The sequence below is a fragment of the Palaemon carinicauda genome, chromosome 42 (assembly GCF_036898095.1).
Source record: "Palaemon carinicauda isolate YSFRI2023 chromosome 42, ASM3689809v2, whole genome shotgun sequence".
In the NCBI taxonomy this organism is placed as follows: domain Eukaryota; kingdom Metazoa; phylum Arthropoda; class Malacostraca; order Decapoda; family Palaemonidae; genus Palaemon; species Palaemon carinicauda.
The window spans coordinates 30,073,129-30,090,333 of NC_090766.1; the positions used below are offsets into that span (position 1 = coordinate 30,073,129).

The window sequence follows — 17,205 nt, forward strand, 5'->3', positions numbered from 1 at the left end:
ATGTTCATCTTGAAACATTACCTTGTCACAGTCAGCAGCTGGATAACAAGTGTTATCAATAGTGCACGCCCATATCCTGCAACTTGTTGTATCAACCTCGCTTTCATAGTTGCAAATTTTTAGATTTTCGTCATAGAGTGTTCCTGGTCCACACGGCCTTAGCATGGCATTCTTGCTGATGCAAATCCAATACTGGATTCAGAAAAAAAGAAATTAAAGTTATACAAATCATCTTGTTTAGGTGACCATAGTTTAATTCTAACTGACATTTAAACTGACAAAGTTATTAGCAGTAAGGCAAGTTGGTTTAGTGTTAGATATTTGCAAAGCAAATTATTGAGCCATTGTTTAAGTGGCATTGGCTTGTATTTAGCAATTATTTGAATGTCTTTAACTCTCTGAGTATCCAATGATGCACTTTGGTGTCATACGTTTATGTAACGATAAGTGCATCAATTGAATACTAATTTTGCAGAAATATGCTAATCATTGATTTGTACAGAAAACAGATACCAACGTTGCATTTGTAGGACTGTACTTATTTTAAGTGCTCGTTATGAATATAGGTAATGAAATCTATTAACATAAAAGAGAACAATCACTTAAGATAAATACAAAATCACGAATAACAAATGACCCGTTTCAGCTGAACGCCCTCTCTAACTTTCATGCACTTAAAATCTTAGAATTGTACAAAGTGTGGTATTTCTGAAAACCAGACGGTAAAACCTTAATTGGCACACAAGATAATATGTTATAATCAATCTTCTTGCCTCAGATTTTGTCCTTATGGGACTACATCGATAATATTGCTTTTGGCCTTCAGCTTTCTTGCCCTAAAGCAATGTTATCCATGATAATATGTTGTAACCAATCCTCTTGCTTGAGGCTAGGTGCTTGTGGGACTACATAGATAACATTGCTTTTGGAGGACTAATCTTCTTCCTTGAGACTGGGTGCTTGTGGAACTATATAGATAACATTGCTTTTGGGGGACTAATTTTCTTGCTTGAGACTGAGTGCTTGTGGGACTATATAGATAACATTGTTTTTTGGGGGACAAATCTTCTTGCTTAAGACTGAGTACTTGTGGGACTACATAGATAACATTGCTTTTGGGGGACTAATCTTCTTGCTTGAGACTGGATGCTTGTGGGACTACATAGATAACATTGCTTTTGGGGGACCAATCTTCTTGCTTGAGACTGAGTGCTTGTGGGACTAAATAGATAACATTGCTTTTGGGGGACCAATCTTCTTGCTTGAGGCTGAGTGCTTGTAGGACTACATAGATAACATTGCTTTTAGGGGACCAATCTTCTTGCTTGAGACTGGGTGTTTATGGGACTACATAGATAACCTTGCTTTTGGGGGACCAATCTTCTTGCTTGAAGCTGAGTGCTTGTGGGACTAAATAGATAACATTGATTTTGGGGGACCAATCTTCTTGCTTGAGGCTGAGTGCTTGTAGGACTACATAGATAACATTGCTGTTGGGGGACCAATCTTCTTGCTTGAGACTGAGTGCTTGTGGGAATACATATATAACATTGCTTTTGGAGGACCAATCTTCTTGCTTGAGACTGAGTGCTTTTGGGACTACATAGATAACATTGGTTTGGGGGAATAATCCTCTTGTTTGAGACTGGGTGCTTGTAGGACTTCATATATAGCATTGATTTTGGGGGACCAACCTTCTTGCTTGAGACTGAGCGCTTGTGGTACTACATATATAACATTGCTTTTGGGGGACAAATATTCTTGCTTGAGACTGAGTGCTTGTAGGAATACATAGATAACATTGCTTTTGGGGGACCAATCTTCTTGTTTGAGACTGAGTGCTTGTGGGACTACATAGATAACATTGCTTTTGGGCAACCAATCTTCTTGCTTGAGACTGAGTGCTTGTGGGACTACATAGATAACATTGCTTTTGGGGGACCAATCTTCTTGTTTGAGACTGAGTGCTTGTAGGACTTCATAGATAACACTGCTTTTGGGGGACCAATCTTCTTGCTTTAGACTGAGTGCTTGTGGGAATAAATAGATAACATTGCTTTTGGGGGACCAATCTTCTTGCTTGAGACTGAGTGCTTGTGGAACTCTATAGATAACAATAAATTTGGGGGACTAATCTTCTTGCTTGAGACTGGGTGCTTGTGGGACTACATAGATAACATTGCTTTTGGGGGACTAATCTTCTTGCTTGATACTGGATGCTTGTGGAACTATATAGATAATATTGCTTTTAGGGGACTAATCTCCTTGCTTGGGACTGAGTGCTTGTGGGACTACATAGATAACATTGCTTTTGGGGGACTAATCCTCTTCTTTGTGACTGGGTGCTTGTGGAACTACATAGATAACATTGATTTTGGGGGACCAATCTTCTCTCTTGAGACTGAGCGCTTGTGGGACTACATAGATAACATTGCTATTAGGGGACTAATCCTCTTGTTTGAGATTGGGTGCTTGTGTGACTACATAGATAACATTGCTTTTGGGGGACTAATCTTCTTGCTTGAAACTGATAGCTTGTGGAACTACATAGATAACATTGATTTTGGGGGACCAATCTTTTTCCTTGAGACTGGGTGTTTATGGGACTATATAGATAACATTGTTTTTGGGGGACCAATCTTCTTGCTTGAGACTGAGTGCTTGTGGGACTACATAGATAACATTGGTTTGGGGGAATAATCCTCCTGTTTGAGACTGGGTACTTGTGGGACTACATAGATAACAACGATATTGGGGGACCAATCTTCATGCTTGAGACTGAGCGCTTGTGGGACTGCATAGATAACATTGCTTTTGGGGGACTAATCTTTTTGCTTCAGATTGAGTGCTTGTGGGACTATATAGATAACATTGCTTTTGAGGGACCATTCTTCTTGCTTGAGACTGAGTGCTTGTGGGACTACATAGATAACATTACTTTTAGGGGACCAATCTTCTTGTTTGAGACTAAATGCTTATGGGATTACATAGATAAAATTGCTTTTAGGGGACCAATCTTCTTGCTTGAGACTGGGTGTTTATGGGACTACATAGATAACATTACTTTTGGGGGACCAATCTTCTTGCTTGAGGCTGAGTGCTTGTGGGACTGCATAGACAACATTGCTTTTGGGGGACCAATCTTCTTCCTCAAGACTGAGTGCTTGTGGGGCTACATATATAACATTGCTTTTGGTGGACCAATCTTCTTTTTTGAGACTGAGCGCTTGTGGGACTACATAGATAACATTGATTTTGGGGGAACAATATTCTTGCTTGAGACTGAGTGCTTGTAGGAATACATAGATAACATTGCTTTTGGGGGACAAATATTCTTGCTTGAGACTGAGTGCTTGTGGGACTACATAGATATCATTGCTTTTGGGGGACTAATCTTCTTGCTTGAGACTGGATGCTTGTGGGACTACATAGAAAACATTGCTTTCAAGGACCAATCTTCTAGCTTGAGACTGAGTGCATCTGGGACTACATAGATAACATTGCATTTGGGGGACCAATCTTTTTGCTTGAGACTGAGTACTTGTAGGACTATATAGATAATATTACTATTGTGGGACCAATCTTCTTGCTTAAGACTGAGTGCTTGTGGGACTACATAGATAACACTGCTTTTGGGAGACTAATCCTCTTGTTTTACACTGGGTTCTTTTGGGACTTCATAGATAACATTGATTTTGGGGGACCAATCTTCTTGCTTTAGACTGAGTGCTTGTGGGACTACATATATAACATTGCTTTTGGGGGACCAATCTTTTTGCTTGAGACTGAGTGCTTGTGGAAATCTTTAGATAATATTACTTTTTGGGTACTATTCTTCTTGCTTGAGACTGGGTGCTTGTGGGACTACATAGATAACATTGCTTTTGGGGGACTAATCTTCTTGCTTGAGACTGGGTGCTTGTGGAACTATATAGATAATATTGCTTTTAGGGGACTAATCTTCTTGCTTAGACTAAGTGCTTCTGGGACTACATAGATAACATTGCTTTTCGGGGACTAATCCTCTTGTTTGTGACTGGGTGCTTGTGGGACTACATAGATAACATTGATTTGAGGGGACCAATCTTCTCTCTTGAGACTGAGCGCCTGTGGGACTACAAAGATAACATTGCTATTGGGGAACTAATCCTTTTGTTTGAGACTGAGTTCTTGTGTGACTACATAGATAACATTTCTTTTGGGGGACTAATCTTCTTGCCTGAGACTGGGTGCTTGTGGGACTACATAGATAACATTGCTTTTGGGGGACCAATCTTTTTGCTTGAGATTGGGTGCTTGTGTGACTACATAGATAACATTGATTTTGTGGGACCAATCTTCTTGCTTAAGACTGAGCGATTGTGGGACTACATAGATAACTTTGGTTTGGGGACTAATCCTCTTGTTTGAGACTGGGTGCTTGTGGGACTACATAGATAACATTGATTTTGGGGGACCAATCTTCTTGCTTGAGGCTGAGTGCTTGTAGGACTACATAGATAACATTGCTTTTGGGGGACCAATCTTCTTGCTTGAGACTGAGTGCTTGTGGGACTACATATATAACATTGCTTTTGGAGGACCAATCTTCTTGCATGAGACTGAGTGCTTTTGGGACTACGTAGATAACATTGGTTTGGGGGAATAATCCTCTTGTTTGAGACTGGGTGCTTGTAGGACTCTATATATAGCATTGATTTTGGGGGACCAACCTTCTTGCTTGAGACTGAGCGCTTGTGGTACTACATATATAACATTGCTTTTGGGGGACCAATCTTCTTGCTTGAGACTGAGTGCCTGTAGGAATTCATAGATAACATTGCTTTTGGGGGACCAATCTTCTTGCTTGAGACTGAGTGCTTGTGGGACTACATAGAAAACATTGCTTTTGGGGGACCAATCTTCTTGTTTGAGACTGAGTGCTTGTAGGACTTCATAGATAACATTTATATTGGGGACCAATCTTCTTGCTTTAGACTGAGTGCTTGTGGGAATAAATAGATAACATTGCTTTTAGGGGACCAATCTTCTTGCTTGAGACTGAGTGCTTGTGGAACTCTATAGATAACAATAAATTTGGGGGACTAATCTTCTTGCTTGAGACTGGGTGCTTGTGGGACTACATAGATAACATTGCTTTTGGGGGACTAATCTTCTTGCTTGATACTGGATGCTTGTGGAACTATATAGATAATATTGCTTTTAGGGGACTAATCTTCTTGCTTGGGACTGAGTGCTTGTGGGAGTACATAGATAACATTGCTTTTGGGGGATTAATCCTCTTCTTTGTGACTGGGTGCTTGTGGAACTACATAGATAACATTGATTTTGGGGGACCAATCTTCTCTCTTGAGACTGAGCGCTTGTGGGACTACATAGATAACATTGCTATTAGGGGACTAATCCTCATGTTTGAGACTGGGTGCTTGTGTGACTACATAGATAACATTGCTTTTGGGGGACTAATCTTCTTGCTTGAAACTGATAGCTCTTGGAACTACATAGATAACATTGATTTTGGGGGACCAATCTTTTTCCTTGAGACTGGGTGTTTATGGGACTATATAGATAACATTGTTTTTGGGGGACCAATCTTCTTGCTTGAGACTGAGTGCTTGTGGGACTACATAGATAACATTGGTTTGGGGGAATAATCCTCCTGTTTGAGACTGGGTACTTGTGGGACTACATAGATAACATCGATTTTGGGGGACCAATCTTCATGCTTGAGACTGAGCGCTTGTGGGACTGCATAGATAACATTGCTTTTGGGGGACTAATCTTTTTGCTTCAGATTGAGTGCTTGTGGGACTATATAGATAACATTGCTTTTGAGGGACCATTCTTCTTGCTTGAGACTGAGCGCTTGTGGGACTACATAGATAACATTACTTTTAGGGGACCAATCTTCTTGTTTGAGACTAAATGCTTATGGGACTACATAGATAAAATTGCTTTTAGGGGACCAATCTTCTTGCTTGAGACTGGGTGTTTATGGGACTACATAGATAACATTACTTTTGGGGGACCAATCTTCTTGCTTGAGGCTGAGTGCTTGTGGGACTGCATAGACAACATTGCTTTTGGGGGACCAATCTTCTTCCTCAAGACTGAGTGCTTGTGGGGCTATATATATAACATTGCTTTTGGTGGACCAATCTTCTTTCTTGAGACTGAGCGCTTGTGGGACTACATAGATAACATTGATTTTGGGGGAACAATATTCTTGCTTGAGACTGAGTGCTTGTAGGAATACATAGATAACATTGCTTTTGGGGGACAAATATTCTTGCTTGCGACTGAGTGCTTGTGGGACTACATAGATATCATTGCTTTTGGGGGACTAATCTTCTTGCTTGAGACTGGATGCTTGTGGGACTACATAGAAAACATTGCTTTCAAGGACCAATCTTCTAGCTTGAGACTGAGTGCTTCTGGGACTACATAGATAACATTGCTCTTGGGGGACCAATCTTTTTGCTTGAGACTGAGTGCTTGTAGGACTATATAGAAAATATTACTATTGGGGGACCAATCTTCTTGCTTGAGACTGAGTGCTTGTGGGACTACATAGATAACACTGCTTTTGGGAGACTAATCCTCTTGTTTTACACTGGGTTCTTTTGGGACTTCATAAATAACATTGATTTTGGGGGACCAATCTTCTTGCTTTAGACTGAGTGCTTGTGGGACTACATATATAACAATGCTTTTGGGGGACCAATCTTCTTGCTTGAGACTGAGTGCTTGTGGAACTCTTTAGATAATATTACTTTTTGGGTACTATTCTTCTTGCTTGAGACTGGGAGCTTGTGGGACTACATAGATAACATTGCTTTTGGGGGACTAATCTTCTTGCTTGAGACTGGGTGCTTGTGGAACTATATAGATAATATTGCTTTTAGGGGACTAATCTTCTTGCTTAGACTAAGTGCTTCTGGGACTACATAGATAACATTGCTTTTCGGGGACTAATCCTCTTGTTTGTGACTGGGTGCTTGTGGGACTACATAGATAACATTGATTTGAGGGGACCAATCTTCTCTCTTGAGACTGAGCGCCTGTGGGACTACAAAGATAACATTGCTATTGGGGAACTAATCCTTTTGTTTGAGACTGAGTTCTTGTGTGACTACATAGATAACATTTCTTTTGGGGGACTAATCTTCTTGCCTGAGACTGGGTGCTTGTGGGACTACATAGATAACATTGCTTTTGGGGGACCAATCTTTTTGCTTGAGATTGGGTGCTTGTGTGACTACATAGATAACATTGATTTTGTGGGACCAATCTTTTTGCTTAAGACTGAGCGATTGTGGGACTACATAGATAACTTTGGTTTGGGGGACTAATCCTCTTGTTTGAGACTGGGTGCTTGTGGGACTACATAGATAACATTGATTTTGGGGGACTAATCTTCTCCCTTGAGACTGAGCGCTTGTGGGACTACTTAGATAACATTGCTATTGGGGGACAAATCCTCTTGTTTGAGACTGGGTGCTTTTGGGACTACATAGATAACATTGATTTTGGGGGAACAATCTCTTTGGTTGAGACTGAGTGCTTTTGGGACTACATAGATAACATTGGTTTGGAGGACTAATCCTCTTGTTTGAGACTGGGTGCTTGTGGGACTACATAGATAATATTGATTTTGGGGGACTAATCTTCTCTCTTGAGACTGAGCGCTTGTGGGACTACATAGATAACATTGCTATTGAGGGACAGATCATCTTGTTTGAGACTGGGTGCTTGTGAGACTACATAGATAACATTGATTTTGGGGGACCAATCTTCTTGCTTGAGACTTAGCGCTTTTAGGACTGCATAGATAACATTGCTTTTGCGGGACTAATCTTCTTGCTTGAGACTGAGTGCTTGTGGGACTATATAGATAACATTGCTTTTAGGAGACCAATCTGCTTGCTTGATTCTGAGTGCTTGTGGAACTACATGGATAACATTGATTTTGGGAGACCAATTTTCTTGCTTGAGACTGAGTGCTTGTGGAACTACATAGCAAACATTGCTTTTCGGGGACCAATCTTCTTGCATGAGACTGCGTGTTTGTGGGACTATATAGATAACATTATTATTTGGGGACCAATCTTCTTGCTTGAGGCTGAGTGTTTGTGGGACTCCATAGATAACATTACTTTTGGTGGACTAATCTTCTTCCTTGTGGCTGAGTGTTTGTTGAACTATAGATAACATTGCTTTTGGGGGACTAATTTTCTTGCTTGAGACTGGGTGCTTGTGGGACTACATAGATAACATTGATTTTGGAGGACTAATCTTCCCTCTTGAGACTGAGCGCTTGTGGGACAACATAGATAACATTAGTATAGGGGGACAAATCCTCTTATTTGAGACTGGGTGCTTGTGGGACTACATAGATAACATTGATTTTGGGGGACAAATCTTCTTGCTTGAGACTGACCGCTTTTGGGACTGCATAGATAACATTGCTTTTGGGGGACTAATCTTCATGCTTGAGACTGAGTGCTTGTGGAACTATATAGATAACATTGCTTTTAGGGGACCAATCTTCTTGCTTGATGCTGAGTGTTTGTGGGACTCCATAGATAACATTACTTTTGGTGGACTAATCTTCTTCCTTGTGGCTGAGTGTTTGTTGAACTCTATAGATAACATTGCTTTTGCGGGACGAATCTTCTTGCTTGAGACTGGGTGCTTATGGAACTATAGAGATAATATTGCGTTTAGGGGACTAATCTTCTTACTTGAGACTGAGTGCTTGTGGGACTAAATAGATAACATTGCTTTTGGGGGACTAATCCTCTTGTTTGTGACTGGGAGCTTGTGAGACTACATAAATAACATTGAATTTGGGGGACCAATCTTCTCTCTTGAGACTGAACACTTGTGGGACTACATAGATAACATTGCTTCTGGGGAACTAATTTTCTTGCTTGAGACTTGGTGCTTGTGGGACTACATAGATAACATTGCTTTTGGGGGACAAATCTTCTTGCTTGAGACTGGGTGCTTGTGGAACTATATAGATAATATTATTTTTTAGGGGACTAATCTTCTTCCTTGAGGCTGAGTGTTTGTGGGACTACATATATAACATTGCTTTTGGGGGACCAATCTTCTTGCTAGACATTGGGTGCTTGTGTGACTACATAGATAACATTGATTTTGTGGGACCAATCTTCTTGCTTAAGACTGAGCGATTGTGGGACTACATAGATAACTTTGGTTTGGGGGACTAATCCTCTTGTTTGAGACTGGGTGCTTGTGGGACTACATAGATAACATTGATTTTGGGGGACTAATCTTCCCTCTTGAGATTGAGCGCTTGTGGGACTACATAGATAACATTAGTATAGGGGGACAAATCCTCTTATTTGAGACTGGGTGCTTGTGGGACTACATAGATAACATTGATTTTGGGGGACCAATCTTCTTGCTTGAGACTGACCGCTTGTGGGACTGCATAGATAACATTGCTTTTGGGGGACTAATCTTCATGCTTGACACTGAGTGCTTGTGGGACTATATAGATAACATTGCTTTTAGGGGACCAATCTTCTTGCTTGATGCTGAGTGTTTGTGGAACTACATGGATAGCATTGCTTCTGGGACTCAATTTTCTTGCTTGAGACTGAGCGCTTGTGGAACTATATAGAAAACATTGCTTTTGGGGGACCAATCTTCTTGCATGAGACTGGGTGTTTTTGGGACTCCATAGATAACATTACTTTTGGTGGACTAATCTTCTTCCTTGAGGCTGAGTGTTTGTGGGACTACATAGATAGCATTGCTTTTGGGGCACTAATCTTCTTGCTTGAGACTAAGTGCTTGTGGGACTATATAGATAACATAGCTTTTTGGGGGACTAATATTCTTGCTTGAGGCTGAGTGCTTGTGGGACTACATAGATAACATTGCTTTTGGGGCACTAATCTTCTTGCTTGAGACTAAGTGCTTGTGGAACTACATAGAAAACACTGCTTTTGGGGGACCAATCTTCTTGCTTGAGACTGAGTGCTTGTGGGACTACATAGATAACTTTGAATTTCGGGGCCCAACCTCTTTGCTTGAGACTGAGCGCATGTGGGACTGCATAGATAACATTGCTTTTGGGGCACTAATCTTCTTGCTTGAGACAAAGTGCTTGTGGGACTATATATATAACATTGATTTTGGGGGACCAATCTTCTTGCTTGAGGCTGAGTGCTTTTGGAACTACATAGAAAACAATGCTTTTGGGGGACCAATCTTCTTGCTTGAGACTGAGTGCTTGTGGGACTACATACATAAAACTGATTTTGGGGGACCAATCTTCTTGCATGAGACTTATTGCTTGTGGGACTACATAGATAAAACTGATTTTTGGGGACCAATCTTCTTGCTTGAGACTGGATGCTTGTGAGACTGCATAGATAACATTGCTTCTGTGAGACCAATTTTCTTGCTTGAGACTGAGTGCTTTTGGGACTACATAGATAACATTCCTTTTGGGGGACCAATTTTCTTGCTTGAGACTAAGTGCTTGTGGGACTATATACATAACACTACTTTTGGGGACTAATCTTCTTGCTTTATACTGAGTGTTTGTGGGACTACATAGATAAAATTACTTTTGGGGACTAATCTTCTTCCTTGAGGCTGAGTGTTTTTGGGACTACATAGATAACATTGCATTTGTGGGACCAATCTTCTTGCTTGAGACTGAGTGCTTGTGGGACTACATAGATAACATTGCTTGTAGGGAACTAATCTACTTGCTTGACACTGAGTGCTTGTGGGACTATATAGATAACATTGCTCTTGAGGGACTAATCTTCTTGCTTGAGACTGAGTGCTTGTGGGACTACATAGATAACATTGCTTTAGGGAGAATAATCCTCTTGTTTTACACTGGGTGCTTGTAGGACTTCATAGATAACATTGATTTTGGGGGACCAATCTTCTTGCTTGAGACTGAGTGCTTGTGGTACTACTTATATAACATTGCTTTCGGGGGACCAATCTTCTTGCTTTAGACTGAGTGCTTGTGGGACTACATACTATAGATAACATTGATTTTGGGTGACTAATCTTCTTGCTTAAGACTGAGTGCTTGTGGGACTACATAGAAAACATTGCCTTTGGGGGACCAATCTTCTCTCTTGAGACTGAGCGCTTGTGGGAGTACATACATAACATTGCTTTTGGGGGACCAATCTTCTTGCTTGAGACTGAGTGCTTGTGGTACTACTTATATAACATTGATTTTGGGGGACCAATATTCTTACTTGAGACTGAGTGCTTGTAAGAATACATAGATAACAATGCTTTTGGGGGACAAATATTCTTGTTTGAGACTGAGTGCTTTTAGGACTACATAAATAACACTGCTTATGCAGGACTAATCTTCTTGCTTGAGACTGGATGCTTGTGGGACTACATAGATAACATTGCTTTCAAGGACCAATCTTCTTGCTTGAGACTGAGTGCTTGTGGGACTACATAGATAACATTGCTTTTGGGGGACCAATCTTCTTGCTTGAGACTGAGTGCCTTTGGGACTATATAGATAACATTACTATTGGGGGACTAATCTTCTTGCTTGAGACTGAGTGCTTGTGGGACTACATAGATAACATTGGTTTGGGGGAATAATCCTCTTGTTTGAGACTGGGTGCTTGTAGGACTTCATATATAGCATTGATTTTGGGGGACCAACCTTCTTGCTTGAGACTGAGCGCTTGTGGTACTACATATATAACATTGCTTTTGGGGGACAAATATTCTTGCTTGAGACTGAGTGCTTGTAGGAATATATAGATAACATTGCTTTTGGGGGACCAATCTTCTTGTTTAAAACTGAGTGCTTGTGGGACTACATAGATAACATAGCTTTTGGGCGACCAATCTTCTTGCTTGAGACTGAGTGCTTGTGTGACTACATAGATAACATTGCTTTTGGGCGACCAATCTTCTTGCTTGAGACTGAGTGCTTGTAGGACTTCATAGATAACATTTATATTGGGGGACCAATCTTCTTGCTTTAGACTGAGTGCTTGTGGGAATAAATAAATAACATTGCTTTTGGGGGACCAATCTTCTTGCTTGAGACTGAGTGCTTGTGGAACTCTATAGATAACATTAAATTTGGGGGACTAATCTTCTTGCTTGAGACTGGGTGCTTGTGGGACTACATACATAACATTGCTTTTGGGGGACTAATCTTCTTGCTTGATACTGGATGCTTGTGGAACTATATAGATAATATTGCTTTTAGGGGACTAATGTTCTTGCTTGGGACTGAGTGCTTGTGGGACTACATAGATAACATTGCATTTGGGGGACTAATCCTCTTGTTTGTGACTGGGTGCTTGAGGAACTACATAGATAACATTGATTTTGGGGGACCAATCTTCTCTCTTGAGACTGAGCGCTTGTGGAACTACATAGATAACATTGCTATTAGGGGACTAATCCTCTTGTTTGAGATTGGGTGCTTGTGTGACTACATAGATAACATTGCTTTTGGGGGACTAATCTTCTTGCTTGAAACTGATAGCTTGTGGAACTACATAGATCACATTGATTTTGGGGGACCAATCTTTTTCCTTGAGACTGGGTGTTTATGGGACTATATAGATAACATTGTTTTTGGGGGACCAATCTTCTTGCTTGAGACTGAGTGCTTGTGGGACTACATAGATAACATTGGTTTGGGGGAATAATCCTCCTGTTTGAGACTGGGTACTTGCGGGACTACATAGAACACATCGATTTTGGGGGACCAATCTTCATGCTTGAGACTGAGCGCTTGTGGGACTGCATAGATAACATTGCTTTTGGGGGACTAATCTTTTTGCTTCAGATTGAGTGCTTGTGGGACTATATAGATAACATTGCTTTTGAGGGACCATTCTTCTTGCTTGAGACTGAGCACTTGTGGGACTACATAGATAACATTACTTTTAGGGGACCAATCTTCTTGTTTGAGACTAAATGCTTTTGGGACTACATAGATAAAATTGCTTTTAGGGGACCAATCTTCTTGCTTGAGACTGGGTGTTTATGGGACTACATAGATAACATTACTTTTGGGGGACCAATCTTCTTGCTTGAGGCTGAGTGCTTGTGGGACTGCATAGACAATATTGCTTTTGGGCGACCAATCTTCTTCCTCAAGACTGAGTTCTTGTGGGGCTACATATATAACATTGCTTTTGGTGGACCAATCTTCTCTCTTGAGACTGAGCGCTTGTGGGACTACATAGATAACATTGCTTTTGGGGGACTAATCCTCTTGTTTGAGACTGAGTGCTTGTGGGACTACATAGATAACATTACTTTTGGGGGACTAATCCTCTTGTGTGAGACTGGGTGCTTGTGGGACTACATAGATAACATTGATTTTGGGGGACCAATCTTCTTGCTTGAGACTGAGTGCTTGTGGGATTACATAGACAACATTGGTTTGGGGGACTAATCCTCTTGTTTGAGACTTGGTGCTTGTGGGACTACATAGATAACATTGATTTTGGGGGACCAATCTTCATGCCTGAGACTGAGCGCTTGTTGGACTGCATAGATAACATTGCTTTTGGGGGACTAATATTCTTGCTTCAGACTGAGTGCTTGTGGGACTATATAGATAACAGTGCTTTTGGGGGACCAATCTTCTTGCTTGAGACTGAGCGCTTGTAGGACTACATAGATAACATTACCTTTAGGGGACCAATCTTCTTGTTTGAGACTGAGTGCTTTTGGGACTACATAGATAACATTGCTTTTAGGGGACCAATCTTCTTGCTTGAGACTGGGTGTTTATGGGACTACATAGATAATATTGCTTTTGGGGGACTAATCCTCTTGTTTGAGACTGGGTGCTTGTGGGACTACATAGATAACATTGATTTTGGGGACCAATCTTCTTGCTTGAGATTGAGCGCTTGTAGGACTCCATAGATAACATTACTTCCGGGCGACTAATCCTCTTGTTTGAGACTGGGTGCTTGTGACACAACATAGATAAAATTGATTTTGGGGGCCCAACCTTCTTGCCTGAGACTGAGCGCTTTTCGGGCACTAATCTTTTTGCTTGAGACTAAGTGCTTGTGGGACTATATAGATAACATTACTTTTGCGGGACTAATCCTCTTGTTTGAAACTGTGTGCTTGTGGGACTACATAGATAACATTGATTTTGGGGGACCAATATCCTTCCTTGAGACTAAGCGCTTCTGGGACTATATAGATAACACTGATTTTGGGGGACCAATCTTCTTGCTTGAGACTGAGTGCTTGTGGGACTACATAGATAACATTGGTTTGGGGGAATAATCCTTTTGTTTGTGACTGGGTGCTTGTGGGACTTCATAGATAACATTGATTTTGGGAGACCAATCTTCTTGCTTGGGACTGAGCGCTTGTGGGACTACATAGTTAACATTGCTTTTGGGGGACCAACCTTCTTGCTTGAGACTGGGTGTTTATTGGACTACATAGAAAACATTGCTTTTGGGGGACCAATTTTCTTGCTTGAGACTGAGCACTGCTGGGACTACATACATAACATTGATTTTGGGGGCCCAACCTTTTTGCTTAAGACTGAGCACTTGTGGAACTACATAGAAAACACTGCTTTTGGGGGCCCAATCTTCTTGCTTGAGACTGAGTGCTTGTGTGACTACATAGATAAAACTGCTTCTTGAGAATAATCTTCTTGCTTGAGACTGGATGCTTGTGAGACTGTATAGATAGCATTGCTTTTGGGAGACCAATTTTCTTGCTTGAGACTGAGTGCTTGGGGGACTACATAGATAACATTGCTTTTGGGGGACCAATCTTCTTGCATGAGACTGAGTGCTTGTGGGACTATATAGATAACGGTACTTTTGGGGGACTAATCTTTTTTCTTGAGCCTGAGTGTTTGTAGGACTACATAGATAAAATTACTTTTGGGGGACTAATCTTCTTCCTTGAGGCTGAGTGCTTGTGGGACTACATAGATAACATTGCTTTTGGGGGACCAATCATCTTACTTGAGACTGAGTGCTTGTGGTACTATATATATATCATTGCTTTTGGGGGACCAATCTTGCTTGAGACTGAGTGCTTGTGTGACTACATAGATAACATTGCTTTTGGGTGACTAGGCCTAATCTTCTTGCTTGAGACTGAGTGCTTGTGGGACTACATAGAAACCATAGCTTTTGGAGGACCAATCTTCTCTCTTGAGACTGAGCGCTTGTGGGACTACATAGATAACATTGATTTTGGGTGAACAATATTCTTGCTTGAGACTGAGTGCTTGTAGGAATACATAGATAACATTGCTTTTGGGGGACAAATATTCTTGCTTGAGACTGAGTGCTTGTGGGACTACATAGATATCATTGCTTTTGGGGGACTAATCTTCTTGCTTGAGACTGGATGCTTGTGGGACTACATAGAAAACATTGCTTTCAAGGACCAATCTTCTAGCTTGAGACTGAGTGCTTCTGGAACTACATAGATAACATTGCTTTTGGGGGACCAATCTTCTTGCTTGAGACTGAGTGCTTGTAGGACTATATAGATAATATTACTATTGGGGGACCAATCTTCTTGCTTGAGACTGAGTGCTTGTGGGACTACATAGATAACACTGCTTTTGGGAGACTAATCCTCTTGTTTTACACTGGGTTCTTGTGGGACTTCATAGATAACATTGATTTTGGGGGACCAATCTTCTTGCTTGAGACTGAGTGCTTGGGGAACTCTTTAGATAATATTACTTCTTGGGTACTATTCTTCTTGCTTGAGACTGGGTGCTTGTGGGACTACATAGATAACATTGCTTTTGGAGGACTAATCTTCTTGCTTGAGACTGGGTGCTTGTGGAACTATATAGATAATATTGCTTTTAGGGGACTAATCTTCTTGCTTAGACTAAGTGCTTCTGGGACTACATAGATAACATTGCTTTTCGGGGACTAATCCTCTTGTTTGTGACTGGGTGCTTGTGGGACTACATAGATAACATTGATTTGGGGGGACCAATCTTCTCTCTTGAGACTGAGCGCCTGTGGGACTACAAAGATAACATTGCTATTGGGGGACTAATCCTTTTGTTTGAGACTGAGTTCTTGTGTGACTACATAGATAACATTTCTTTTGGGGGACTAATCTTCTTGCCTGAGACTGGGTGCTTGTGGGACTACATAGATAACATTGCTTTTGGGGGGACTAATCTTCTTGCTTGAGACTGGGTGCTTGTGGAACTATATAGAAAATATTATTTTTAGGGGACTAATCTTCTTCCTTGAGGCTGAGTGTTTGTGGGACTACATAGATAACATTGCTTTAGGGGGACCAATCTTTTTGCTTGAGATTGGGTGCTTGTGTGACTACATAGATAACATTGATTTTTTGGGACCAATCTTCTTGCTTAAGACTGAGCGATTTTGGGACTACATAGATAACTTTGGTTTGGGGGACTAATCCTCTTGTTTGAGACTGGGTGCTTGTGGGACTACATAGATAACATTGATTTTGGGGGACTAATCTTCTCTCTTGAGACTGAGCGCTTGTGGGACAACATAGATAACATTGCTATTGGGGGACAAATCCTCTTGTTTGAGACTGGGTGCTTGTGGGACTACATAGATAACATTGATTTTGGGGGACCAATCTTTTTGGTTGAGACTGGGTGCTTTTGGGACTACAAAGATAACATTGGTTTGGGGGACTAATCCTGTTGTTTGAGACTGGGTGCTTGTGGGACTACATAGATAACATTGATTTTGGGGGACTAATCTTCTCTCTTGAGGCTGAGCGCTTGTGGGACTACATAGATAACATTGCTATTGGGGGACAAATCCTCTTGTTCGAGACTGGGTGCTTGTGAGACTACATAGATAACATTGAATTTGGGGGACCAATCTTCTTGCTAGAGACTGAGCGCTTTTAGGACTGCATAGATAACATTGCTTTTGCGGGACTAATCTTCTTGCTTGAGACTGAGTGCTTGTGGGACTATATAGATAACATTGCTTTTAGGGGACCAATCTGCTTGCTTGATGCTGAGTGCTTGTGGAACTACATGGATAACATTGATTTTGGGAGACCAATTTTCTTGCTTGAGACTGAGTGCTTGTGGAACTACATAGCAAACATTGCTTTTCGGGGACCAATCTTCTTGCATGAGACTGCGTGTTTGTGGGACTATATAGATAACATTATTATTTGGGG

The 17,205-nt window shown here is 41.1% G+C and overlaps 1 protein-coding gene across 2 annotated transcripts in view; it reads right to left on the reverse strand.

The window, feature by feature from the left end:
* Positions 1–17,205, reverse strand: part of LOC137632941 (chitinase-3-like protein 1) — a 53,376-nt gene that overhangs the window by 585 nt on the left and 35,586 nt on the right. For both annotated transcript variants that reach the window (XM_068365063.1, XM_068365062.1), the window contains one exon: positions 22–192. In XM_068365063.1, coding sequence (XP_068221164.1) covers positions 22–192 — 171 coding nt within the window. The remainder of the gene's footprint in view (positions 1–21; positions 193–17,205) is intronic.